This window comes from Curcuma longa, chromosome 12 (assembly GCF_044706935.1).
Source record: "Curcuma longa cultivar G26 ecotype Majalengka, Jawa Barat chromosome 12, ITB_CL_G26_1.1, whole genome shotgun sequence".
Taxonomy (NCBI): Eukaryota; Viridiplantae; Streptophyta; class Magnoliopsida; order Zingiberales; family Zingiberaceae; genus Curcuma; species Curcuma longa.
Window position 1 is genome coordinate 878,271 of NC_133872.1, and position 13,087 is coordinate 891,357.

General features: G+C 44.7%; 4 protein-coding genes across 4 annotated transcripts; all 4 read left to right on the top strand.

Annotated features, from left to right (window-relative positions):
• Nucleotides 1–104: 104 nt before the first annotated feature.
• On the top strand, nucleotides 105–935 carry LOC141843655 (peptidyl-prolyl cis-trans isomerase 1). The gene has a single exon (XM_074731712.1). The coding sequence runs from the start codon at nucleotides 175–177 to the stop codon at nucleotides 688–690; it is 516 nt and encodes a 171-aa protein (XP_074587813.1). The 5' UTR covers nucleotides 105–174; the 3' UTR covers nucleotides 691–935.
• A 506-nt stretch (nucleotides 936–1,441) lies between these two features.
• On the top strand, nucleotides 1,442–2,223 carry LOC141842920 (peptidyl-prolyl cis-trans isomerase 2-like). The gene has a single exon (XM_074730907.1). The coding sequence runs from the start codon at nucleotides 1,489–1,491 to the stop codon at nucleotides 2,005–2,007; it is 519 nt and encodes a 172-aa protein (XP_074587008.1). The 5' UTR covers nucleotides 1,442–1,488; the 3' UTR covers nucleotides 2,008–2,223.
• Nucleotides 2,224–2,404: 181 nt separating this feature from the next.
• Nucleotides 2,405–4,943, top strand: LOC141842919 (uncharacterized). Its single transcript, XM_074730906.1, has one exon. The coding sequence runs from the start codon at nucleotides 2,935–2,937 to the stop codon at nucleotides 4,882–4,884; it is 1,950 nt and encodes a 649-aa protein (XP_074587007.1). The 5' UTR covers nucleotides 2,405–2,934; the 3' UTR covers nucleotides 4,885–4,943.
• A 1,189-nt stretch (nucleotides 4,944–6,132) lies between these two features.
• LOC141843236 (uncharacterized) lies at nucleotides 6,133–12,312 on the top strand. Its single transcript, XM_074731284.1, has 5 exons — nucleotides 6,133–6,874; nucleotides 8,089–8,194; nucleotides 8,264–8,367; nucleotides 8,449–8,519; nucleotides 11,998–12,312. Exons 1-5 carry the CDS (start codon nucleotides 6,201–6,203, stop codon nucleotides 12,051–12,053), a joined length of 1,011 nt encoding a protein of 336 aa, XP_074587385.1. The 5' UTR covers nucleotides 6,133–6,200; the 3' UTR covers nucleotides 12,054–12,312.
• Nucleotides 12,313–13,087: the final 775 nt, after the last annotated feature.

Below are 13,087 nucleotides of genomic sequence, written 5' to 3' on the forward strand. Positions count from 1 at the left end.
TTCTGCGATTTCGACACGCGTCTATCTTTGACGGACTGGATCCTTTCAAAAGAATATCACCTCCGAGTCGTCGCCCTCGCGGTCTTTATAATGTACTAACCCTAATTTCCCAAATTGTCCAAGCGAGAACCGATCTTACAGCGACGGTTTTGGCATCTGCTCCCCGAGGCGACGATGGCTAATCCTCGTGTGTTCTTTGACATGTCCGTCGGCGGAGCTTCGGCAGGGCGGATCGTGATCGAGCTGTATGCGGACGTGGTGCCGAAGACGGCGGAGAACTTCCGTGCGCTGTGCACCGGCGAGAAAGGGGTGGGGCGGTCTGGGAAGCCGCTCCACTACAAGGGTTCGAAATTCCACCGCGTGATCCCCGGGTTCATGTGCCAAGGCGGCGACTTCACCGCCGGCAACGGCACCGGCGGCGAGTCCATCTACGGCGAGAAGTTCGCCGACGAGAACTTCGTGAAGAAGCACACCGGCCCCGGCGTGCTCTCCATGGCCAACGCCGGGAAGAACACCAACGGTTCGCAGTTCTTCATCTGCACTGAAAAGACTTCGTGGCTCGACGGCAAGCACGTGGTCTTCGGCCATGTCGTTGAGGGGCTGGACGTGGTGAAGGCGATTGAGGCGGTCGGTTCCCAGAGCGGCACCACCAAGAAGCCCGTCGTCATCGCCGACTGCGGTCAGCTCTGATAGATGAACGGCATCGCCGTCCGCCCTTCTATCTTCGCTCTCTACCACAACTAGTAGTATCGTACTCTTCCGTTTTCGTCGTGCTGGTGATGATCCGCAATAAGGCAGGGATCACGGCGGTGGTCGGAGATCTCATCCACTTCCGGATCTCGTTTCTTCAGTTTATCTTCTGGTTCATGTCTGTTCGATCTTTGAATATCGTGTAAACCATTCGATGATGGGAGAAAAAGCAGTCTATTGGTAGATCTTCCGTCGTTTGATCTGGTAGTGAAAAAATAGTTTTATGAGAAAAAAAATCCTCATGGGCATCGTCGTTTTCTGTGGACCTCTTTTCAGAGTCTGAGCTCCTAGTTTTATAAAATATCAACTGCGTTTCATTTTATTTTTTATTCTCAAAATACTTTTGTTTTAATATTATGTAGTTATGGTCAAAAGTAGCTACAATATAAAGTAATTTTTTCTTTATCTAATTAAAAGTAAATATTTTATAATTTGTTAAAATTGATTTTATAATGAATATGATTAGTGAATATTATTTTATATATATTTAAATTTATTTATTTAATTGATATGGTGTATATTAATCGTCGCCCAATCACGTGATAATCATGTGCTTCGTGAATCCTCCCAAACCCTACGATGCTTAGATATTGACACGCGTATAACGTCAACGGACCAGATCTTTTCCAATGGTTATCTCCGTCAATCGTCGCCCTAGCCGCCTTTATAAAAGAGGAGCCCTAATCATCTGAAAAATCAAAGCGAGAACCGATCAGCGCCTTATTTTTCGAGACGACGATGGCGAACCCTCGCGTGTTCTTCGACATGACCGTCGGCGGCGTTCGGGCGGGAAGGATCGTGATGGAGCTGTTTTCCGACGTGGTGCCGAAGACGGCGGAGAACTTCCGAGCGCTCTGCACCGGCGAGAAAGGGGTGGGGCGGTCTGGGAAGCAGCTACACTACAAGGGCTCGAGCTTCCACCGGGTGATCCCTGGATTCATGTGCCAAGGCGGCGACTTCACTCGCGGCAACGGCACCGGCGGCGAGTCCATCTACGGCGAGAAGTTCGCCGACGAGAACTTCGTGAAGAAGCACACCGGCCCCGGTGTGCTCTCCATGGCTAACGCCGGGAAGAACACCAACGGTTCGCAGTTCTTCATCTGCACCGAAAAGACTTCGTGGCTCGACGGTAAGCACGTGGTCTTCGGCCATGTCGTTGAGGGGCTGGACGTGGTGAAGGGGATCGAGGCGGTCGGATCCCAGAGCGGTGCCACCAAGAAGCCCGTCGTCATCGCCGACTGCGGCCAGCTCTCGTAGATGAACTTGATCCCCTCTGCCGCAATTAGTAATAACGTTCGATTTCGTTTTCGTTGTGGGATGTGTTGGTGACGATCCGTGACAAGGGATGAATCCGGCGATCTCATTCACTTCCGGATCTGGTTTCTTCCTTCTGTCTTCTGCTTCATGTCTGTTGAGTCTTCGAATGATGTTCGGAAAATGAAAAATCAATGGATTGATATTCCGTCGTCTTCATTTCGTTTTACAGTTGCTTGATCGATGGAAGGATCGCGTTTTGGGAATGAAATAGTCTCCAAGGCTGCCGTTGTTCTAAATTATTCCAAAACTGTTAAATTTGGGAATGAAATATTATTTCCGATAATTTGGGAATGAAATGGAAGCAAATTGACCATCTGCTAATAATAATAGTTAGAAACATCATGCGTTGGATTGCAGATATCAGACAGAATAGGAACGATGTGGAGCAATTGTCGCATTAAACCCCCTTGCAAAGAACGGCAGGCAGACTAGGAGGAAGAGGAAGAAGGATCAGAGAAGAAAGACGACGACGGTCTCTCTCCTCTCCTATTCCCCCTTTCCATCTCCAGGTATGGAAGCCGCAAGAAGTCGAACGACATGGGCAGTGAAGGATCCCCTTTTGGATGATTTTGATGAGTAGGAGTTGCAGAAGAAGAAGATAGAACTACATTTCGCCGACCCCGATTTCCAGGACGATAAACAGCGAGAATTTGGGGGCATTTTACTGGAAAAAGTTCAATCTTTTAGTCGATTTCCTTTTTTTTCCCTCTTTGTTTTTGCAGAAGAAGAGATTGACCTTCCATTGCTTCGCCATCGCCATTATTCAGGAAGGATTTGAGAATTTAGGGTTGAAAGTTCCCTTCTTGTTGGTAAAATCATTATCGAAATCCTTTTCCTCTGGGAGTCGGAGAAGAAGAGGCCGACAAGATGATGGGCGATGGCGGAGTAAAGCAGATACTGGCGAGGCCAATCCAGTTGGCGGACCAGGTGACCAAGTGGGCGGACGACGCGCACTCGTTCCGGCAGGAGTGCATGGAGCTGAAGGCAAAGACGGAGCGGTTGGCGGGGATGCTCCGGCAGGCGGCGCGGTCGGAGCTCTACGAGCGGCCGGCCCGCCGCATCATGAACGACACCGAACAGGTGCTCGACAAGGCGCTTGCTCTCGTCCTCAAGTGCCGCGCCCATGGCTTTATCCGCCGCATTTTCACCATCATCCCCGCCGCCGCTTTCAAGAAGATGTCCACGCAGCTCGACAACTCCGTCGGCGACGTCTCCTGGCTCATCCGCGTATCTTCCTCTGCCGTTGGCTCCGACGACGACATCCATCTCGGCCTTCCCCCCATCGCCCAGAACGAGCCTATTCTTTTCCTGATCTGGGAGCAGATCGCCACTCTCCTCACCGGCGATCTGGATTCTCGTGCTGACGCCGCCGCCAGCCTCGTCTCCCTCGCCCGCGACAACGAACGCTACGGCAAGCTTATCATTGAGGAGGACGGCGTCGCTCCCCTCCTCCGTCTCATCAAGGAAGGCCGCCTCGAGGGCCAGGAGAGCGCCGCCCACGCCATCGGCCTCCTCGCCCGCTACCCCGACAGCGTCGAGGCGATGGTCCTCGCTGGCGTATGCTCTACTTTCGCAAAAGTCCTCAAGGAGGGCCCTATGAAGGTCCAGGCCATGGTCGCTTGGTCCGTGTCGGAGCTCGCCGCCAGCCACCCCAAGTGCCAGGATGTCTTCGCGCAGAACAACGTCGTCCGCCTTCTCGTAGGTCACCTGGCCTTCGAGACCGTGCAGGAGCACAGCAAGTACACCATCCCCTCCAAGGGGATGTCCATCCACTCCGTCGTCATGGCTAATAGCACCACTTCCACCGCGGCCTCCAGCGACCCCATCGCCGCCGTTCCCGACACATCTGACCAACCAGTCGTCCAGCATCCCACCGCCTCCCAACTGCAGAGCGCCAACAAAAACCAGATGCATTCCGTTATCCAATCCACCATGACATCCAAAACCAGCAAGCCCCCCACCAATTCCAACACCCACAACCTCCCAGCCGGCGGTAACGGCAAACACCACCCTGTCTCCTTGGCCGGCGCCAGCATCAAGGGACGCGAGTTTGAGGACCCCGCCACTAAGGCCTACATGAAGGCCATGGCCGCCAAGGCCCTGTGGCAGCTCTGCAAGGGCAATCCCTCCGTCTGCAAAAGCGTCACCGAATCCAGAGCTCTCCTCTGCTTTTCAGTTCTCATCGAGAAAAGCACTGACGAGGTACAGTACAATTCCGCTATGGCCTTGATGGAGATTTGTCGTGTTGCTGAGCAGGATTCCGACCTACGACGATCCGCCTTCAAGCCAAGTTCACCTGCAGCCCGTGCCGTGGTCGACCAACTCCTCAGGATAGTGCACAAAGCCGACGATGACCTCCTCGTGCCCTGCATTGTCGCTTTGGGGTGCTTGTCGAGGACCTTTCGGGCCACCGAAACCAGGATCATAGCACCATTGGTGAAGTTACTCGACGAGACAGAGTCTATCGTTGCAAAAGAGGCTGCCATCGCCTTGACTAAATTTGCTTGTTCGGACAACTACCTTCACCTCGACCATTCCAAGGCGATCATCAAGGCGGGAGGCACCAAATACCTAGTGCAGCTCGTTTACTTCGGCGAGCATTTGGTCCAGATTGCAGCACTGATACTGTTGTGCTACATCGCCCTCCATGTTCCTGATAGCGAGGCGTTGGCGCAGGCTGAGGTGCTGACGGTGCTCGAGTGGTCTTCCAAGCAAAACTACATGGTTCAGGATCCAACACTTGATCATTTGCTACCCGAAGCAAAGGTTCGATTGGAGCTTTACCAAGCAAGGGGTAGTAGCAGAGGATACCATTGAACTCTCTTCTGATAGGTTGGCAAAAGAGCTGCATTTCCAACTCTGCAACTCTCTTCTAAAGTTTGATGCTTGTACATACATAATTTGAGGTTCATTCTATGCATTCTTATGCACAGGAGATTTTCTGTTCGTAACCTAGATTTAGTTGAAAGAGCGTTGGTTATATATTTGCTAACTGTACTATAGAAGAATGATATGTTGCGCGATCCAGGAATTCGACCATCCGTGCATAACACCTGCGATTCACCATCACGTGCCGCCGCCGCCGCCTCGGGCGCAATCGACACGCCACTCGTCGGCGCTCCATCCGACATCGGATTTCGACCGGATAGTGGTCGGAATCTATGAGAATTCGGCAAAACAGGATTGACAGTGCGCATGCGTCGATTTCTGACCGTGATTTGGTCGAATATATCTGCAATTTCGTTGAAAACGTGCGTTGCCATTGTCGACAGCGATCGGGTTAGATTCCGGCTGAATCGCAGTCGATCGTGTCCGGGCCGGCGTCCGTATCTCCGGTCGATTCGGTCGAATCGGGTAGCGATCGGCGTCGACAGTGGCACACAATAGGGGGCAGTATTTTTCGGACAAATTATGTTAGATGACCTAGAATCTGACGCCGGCCGAAGCGCCGGTGATCGGTGCATCGATCGTGTCTGAGGTGGTGGCCGGACGGCACGACGAGGCCCAACGACAACAGTGATAGATCATAGAGTCGCACACTGAGTTTATCGTGCAGCAGAGCAAACCCGCTGTACCATTTATTTGGTTACTGCATCTTTGGTTGGTCGACTCAATCAATTCGCAGTCGACTACGACTTGTTGATGTCCTCGTCCCCGCACCAACATCGTCATTGATACAAACATGACATCGAATATATATTTTAAAAAAGACTAACAAACAAAATTTGAAGACTCTGCTTTGTCCTCTCAGAAAACGCTTTAGCCGCTGTGCTCGCGCAGCCAGCGGCTCCGAGCTGCCGAAGGTGGGCCCAGTGGGCTCTATTTGTTCCAGCATTTATTGTGCGATGGTTGCGGCGCTAGGAGGTCGACGTGGACGGCTGAGATCGGTTCGATCTTGCCGAGCGCGACTTCTAAAGATCTGGAGTTATACAGATGATATTCCGAAACGGAGGAGCCAGCCAAGTCAGATCTTAGCGTGAGCGCCGACAGAAGGGGTCGTCATGGACACGTGTAAGAAATGATTAGCGAATACGCCCTTTTTGGCGCCCTCCTCTCTCTTTCTCTCTTTCTCTCTTTGATACGCCGTCCGCCGACCGATCTCTCCTTTTTGCCGTGGAGAAGTGGGAGACGAGATGATGGAGTTCTTGGCGGAACTTCTCCTCGCCGCGCTAATCTCTGTCCTCCTCGCCTTCGTCTTCGGTAATCTCTCCGCCGACAAGCCGGAGGCGGCGGAGGATTTAGGGCCCCGACCGAGGGCCTTGATTCCGATCCAGGAGGAGGAGATGGAGGGGAAGTCGGCGGTCGTTGCCCTTGGTGAATCCGGTTCTACGGATACAAAGCCCGCTGAGGTCGAAGAGGGAAGATTGGGTGCGGTTGTATTGGAAAAGGACGGCGGGGTGGTTGCTGGATTTGACTGCGAGAAAGAAGACCTTTGTGACGGGGTTGTCGGGATTGGAAGAGTTGAGGATTATTTAGTGGAGCCGGGGGAGGCGCAACCGGTGGAGCAAATCGTGGAACGAGGCGGCGAACTGATTGGAAACAAGGAAGAGGTGTGGGATGTTGACGAGGGTAACTGGGAATCGTTGCTTCATGGGGAGGATGAGTGGGAAGAGATCGAGAGAAGCGATATAGAGAAATTATTTGGAGTCGCGAGCAAGTTTGTCGCTGGCAAGATTGGTGGGGATGCGGTGTCGAAACTGAGTAATGAGGTGCAAATGAAGTTGTACGGACTGCATAAGGTTGCGACCGAGGGACCATGCCGTGAGCCACAACCCATGGTTTTGATGTTGTCTGCCCGCACCAAATGGTATTTTGGGATACTTTTCATTGTTCTCACTCTACTTGTTTGGTTCTTCTCAGATATATTGATTTGTTTTTGCGGCATTGCTGATTGATATGAAATTTTGTTTTCGATTTGGATCTTGTGAGCTCTTTTACGAACTTTGTGGCAAGCAGGCATTGACAGGATTACTCTATCTGACTGAGATTATACATAGCACGAAAGTATTGATTTTTTTCCCCTCAAGGATTGTTTGTCTAGGAAACTGCATGTGGATATGGTGGTCAATGTACTAAGCTTAAATCTTTATTATTATTATTATTTTTTAGCACCACCAGCAGTTGTAGATATATGATAAACACTTAGAGAGACAGGGTAGCTGAGTTAGCCACCAGAAAAAGAGATTATTTTCCTGAGTCTTCCACCTGCACAAATGAAATTCATCGCCAGTTAGAGATCATGCATCTTGGAGATCACCTTTCTGTTTGAGCAGATGGAGGGCACTATCATAAGTTCATATATTCGAGGTTTAAATATTAGGAGAGTGAAGGTGAATCCTGCACCATCTGTCCTTGGCAAATGCACAAGAGAAGGTAGTTGCCCAAAACAATATTAATAGAATCAAGGGAACTTCAAGTGTAAGCTGATAAAGCAAAATAGTCCAACCAAGATCACCACCTCTTCGTGGGCGCATAACTAGCCAGTGAAATTCCAGTGCAGATATTCCAGCTTAACCATGTAGCTTCAGTTGTTTGAACTCCATCTTATAATGCCATTACTTATTGTTGATGGAAATCAACAACCAAGTTCAATTCCTTGACAGTTTGTGGATTAGATTGTATGTCTGTACTGGAACGGTGTGGCCAAAAGGTCAAAGTGATGATATAGGAGAAAGAGTTCATGTCGCAGCATGAAAATTATTTGTTTGATCATAGTGGATATTTGTGTCCTTTGAGCAAGTTCTAGTGCTTTGTTGATTCATTTAGTGCACTGAAAAGCCACCTTTGTTCCCTTCTCAAGGAAAACACTACTCTTAATTCGATCTATGCAGAAGCTCTATTTCACTACGAACAACTATTTGGCATGTTTCATTATGCATTACTCTGTCTTTAATATTATTTATATCATCTTTTTCTCTAGCACATGTACAATAATGGGAAACTGAAGTTCAGATATACCTTGTTTTTTTTATATATTTTAAAATTCTATCATCTGATGATGGATGCTATTTTTCGTGCTAGGCATTCGTGGCAAGAACTAGGGAATATTAGTCCAGAAGCTGCTATGGAACAATATATCAATCTTCTTACTGAAAGTATTCCTGAATGGAAGGCAGAGACATCCAAAGTAAGTCTGCCAGAACTTTTTTGATTCATTTTTTAGGTGAAACTATTGTACTCTGGGTTCATAATGCAGGTGGAAGACATAGGTATTGATGCCAATGATCCTCCTTCAGTAGATGACTTAAAAATAGGTCAACTTGGCTCAAAGTCCTCTCACTCTAAATCTGGAACTGAAATGTAATATTGACAATTCATTGCCAAATAGTTATTAGCTTTGTTTGCACCATATCATTAGTTGAATAGTGCTATGATTTGCAGTGTAATTGAAGATTTATCTGCTGAAGATGTCACTGGAAATGTAGAGACTGGTCGCAAACTTTTAAAACAAGGTGAGTATACTCTTCACGTTGATTCCTGAAGAACAATGCTTATGTTTCTGTAGCTTGAAGGTGCAAGTTTTGCTGGGACTTTAAGTTGTTACTAAGGTCTTGGGTTGAAAATTTTTCTTTTCCATTGTGGCTTTGCCTCCCTTTGGAAAAATGTTTCGTTAGCTTAGCAGATCAATTCCGCATGCCATGAATAACCTGAAACTCTATCCAATAGCTAATGAGATCTAAGCTCTGTAGACCTCAATGTTAAGGAGCGTACTAGATGAAATGTTGGCACTTTCTATTAATGAAGGACACCAACTATGATGGTAGAAAGGAATTGACTGCAAGCTGGAAACCTGATTACAGGTGTAACAAATAACTTACTGTATTATTACCTGTGCTATTTTGCGATATTTTAGCGTACAATAGCATAGACTCAATTTATGTTATAACAACTGAAAATCATGGGTTACTAAATAATGCTATGGAATATTACTTTGCTGGTTGCAAAATCATAAAGCAATTATATCTTAAAACAGCCAAGTAGCTTCAACATTTGTTGTATGTAGACCCGACCTCGGGCCAGGTCTGGAGAACCAGACCCGGCCTAAGCCCATAATTGGGTCAACGGGCCGAGTACCCGTGCGCCCTTCTGGTTCGGTTACGGTTCCAACCTAATAATAACCGAACCAGCGGTTAACTAGCGGTTTGAACCACCACCGGTTCGGTGGGGTTTTTTTATAGTAAAAATTTATTTAAAAAACTCCATTGTTGGGACTCTTAAAACAGCCAAGTAGCTTCACCATTTGTTGTATGTAGACCCAACCCCGGGCCGGGTCTGGAGAACTAGACTCGGCCCGAGCCTGTAACTGGGTCAACGGGCCGAGTACCCGTTGACCCGACACCCTTTTGGTCCGGTTATGGTTCCATCCTATTAACAACCGAACCGGTGGTTAACTAGCCATTTGAACCACTGCCGGTTCAGTGGGGTTTTTTTATAGTAAAAATTTATTTTAAAAACTCCGTTGTTGGGACTCAAACCTAAGTCTCCTAGATGAAAGTCTAATATCATAACCAACTAGACTACAATTATTGATACTTTTATGTGTTAGTTAATTTTTTAATAATTAATTAATAGTTTTCTTTTACTATATTGCTAGTCTTAATACTTACAAGAAAAGTAAGAGAGTAAATAATTTCTTTCAACTCTGTAACAATTCGTTTATCCTAGAGGGAAAGAGTAAAAGTAATTTTGATCGTTGAGAGAAAGGATTTTATTTTATTTTTAATGGTTGAGATTATTTGATAATTTTTTAATCAATAGTTACAATTTAGTGTTCGTTATTCTCCAAACTCTATAAATAAAGAGCTTATTTCATCATTTTCACACCATCTTCTCTATTTTTATGTTTTAATTCCGAAATCTGGATTGCTTTTGACTTCAATTCTCCAATTATAATAGAAGGAGGAAGTTCATCATCTCGATCTTGGAACGGTAAGGAAATAGTCAATCCGCATGAGGACCACGATATTTAATATATCAATGACAAGCCCGAATAAGTTCCGACACCTGAGATACAAGGAAGTACTCATGATGATGCTTCTAAGGTTTAGGATACTCCTTTAAAATCGTAGGGGATACGTAGCCAATTTAAATGAGTGCAAGTCCTTCTTTATATATATATTTTTATAATATAATTTTAAAATATTAATAATCTTGAACCGTGGAGAACCATGATGAACCATGAATAGACAGTTCCAAATCGTGAATCGTAACTGTCTTAGACGGTTAAAGTTAAGAGTCGACTTGTCAGGAACTGTCGAACTGGCAGTTCCGAACTAGAGTCGGATTTAGCTATATGTCATTGATAACTATTGCAATTGGGATCCTTCTCTCTCCTACTGTCTTCTTATCCTTCTATACTTTAACTCTTTCATGAATTTGTCTATTAAGGAAATGAAATTATAAAGTCAAAAGATGTATTGGCATTAATTTGAATAAATGAGGGATTTGATTACATATGGGTGAGGATCTAAATATGCTCATTAAAATCTTGATGTTGCATGTGTGCATCTTCTGGTTGTGGCATTTTATATTTGTGGCCATATTTTTTTAAGGCAGTCCCTGCACTGATTTAAATGGAGGGGAATTCATCAATTAGATGTGGTAAAAATTAACACAATTCTGCAATGAAGTGGGGTTTGGTGATGCCTACTGTTTCAAAAGTGATTTTGGCATTTTTTTATTTCAAAATGTGTTTGATTTACATTATCATGATCAAGTGGAAAGAGGGAACTTGGGAGGGTGAGTCTGATCCTGGTTAGGCATATGGGAGGGAGACTAGACTCAAGGTTGGAGGAAGGAAAAAGGGTGGTGGAGATAGGTAGGATGGAGATTTTGAGACGTGTCTACTTATATAATCCCAAATTGAGGCCTTAAAGTAGATAGTGATTTCACCAGGTATGTAAGAGACATTAAGAGTGATCACGATGCTCAAATTCTGATATTACTTGATTGAGGATTCCAGTATTGGACAGTGCCTTATTTATGTTTTCGTTTAGCTTATTGTTCTGTGATCTGATTTTTTCTTTCCAGTCTTGTTTATCCTGTCGTGATCCATGGTTTTTTTTTTCTCTCTCTGTGCTCTCCATTTTGCCCCACCTGCTAGTTGAACCAACCATATTGCCATCTGTTTATGTGCCTTCTTTCAAATCTGTCGTGTGTCTATTTTTGCATATTTCTTGTAAATTGTAGAATATGGTAATGCATAACTTATTTTTTTAATTGGCTATATGGAGCGTAACTGCAATCTCTGAGAACTAGAATTTGACATTGGTTATAAGCACTAATGGAGCATTCCATAGGTTCATTCTTACACTGGATTCACCATTCAAATCTGATTTCATTAGTTTCACACAAGTGGGTGCTTGTGATCATGATCCTTATATAGGGGTAGGCTGGATGGATCACTTCACTAGCTACGGTTAAACACATTTGTATCGCTAAGCTACTGCATCAGTAGTTGAGTCTACCTGATTGAACAAATATCAACTTCTCTATGTTTCAATAACTAGAGAGGCAAGTTAATTGGAGTATTATTCATCACTGTACTGGCATGAATGAGTGACTTCCATCAAGGAATGCTTGTAAGCCACGTGACTAAATAACTCGGATGATCCATGATTGTTCTCATAATCTCCATTTTTGTCACCATTTTTCTCTACGAAAGTAGACATTTGCCTTAGATGCAATCAGGAAGTATTCCTTAAACCCTTCTATCACACAAGGAATCATGTGAAGATATATCCACTTCAGATTGTGTGACTTTCGCAGATTAAATATGCTTGCTGTGATGAATGGAAATTATGAAATCGTCTGATTAGATATCAATGTGAAGCAAAAACTCTGTGATGACAGACTTTTATCTTTTTGCTACTAGCTAGGCAAATATCACTTTTTTCTTTAAGATTTATTTCCAACTGGTGTATTTTACAGGATTGGCGAATATTTTGCTTTTCAACCTGATCTCACCTACTAGAGTGGCATTCTGAATTTATTACAAGCTTGGTCGAAACTGTCTGTGAGGAATTAATGCTCACGTTTCAAGTTGGTTCAAATTCGTAGTTGCAAGCTGATAGTGCACAGTATCATCGTTTGTCTTAATTCGTGAATAATCTTTTAATGCTTGTTCAGTACTCACGGTTGTACATGCTGTATATATCTGGTAAATATCTATTAATGCTGTGTCAATGGAACAAGCTGTAGCTTTCAGAATAGTTGAATGCATATGATAATGATGATAAGCTCGAATCCCTTCTTTTATCGTAGCCGCTTCACTCTGACTCTTGCCTAAAAAATAAGAGTTCTCACAGAGGACTTTCGAATAGTTTGTTGGCACCAATAAAGAGAAACTTCAAACTTGATTTCAATGTCTGGACACAATGAAAAGATCCAGTTTCTATATAGCTTGTCCAGATCAACGTTGGTTCATCCGGCAGTGACTTGCATGTCTTAATCATGAACTCTCTAGTTCAGCCAAGATCTTTGTTTGGTAATCTACCAAATTAAGGTACATTATGCTCAGTGAATATTGTCTTTCCTTGCTTGATTAATTCTGAAGATAGATGAATTTCTCTTTGATTCATTTATCCAATAATACACATTCAGAAGTCAACCTCTAAAATATTTGTCTTATTTGATATTCAATTTTTGAACCTCTTATTACTCTGGCCCTTATCATATAAAAACATTACAGACACGATGGCATTAGACATTCCGTACAATCTTATAGAAACAGAAAAACCATTGATAAAACTTAACAGAAAACATTCCTCCTCGATGGATTCTGGAGGCTTGAAGCAAGCTCTGCACACAGTTGCTTCTTTGTTTTTTTTTTCTGAGTCACATCTATCCTAAAGAACATAATCTCGCAAGGCATCTCAACCATAGACTTAACAAAGTCAATCTTTAGCCATCGTAAAATGATATTTAAATCATACTTCAAATAAGTAAAAATCATAGGTTACAAAAGGATACAAGTTTAACTAAAATCTTTGGGACCTTTATTGTTGGTAAACAGACGATG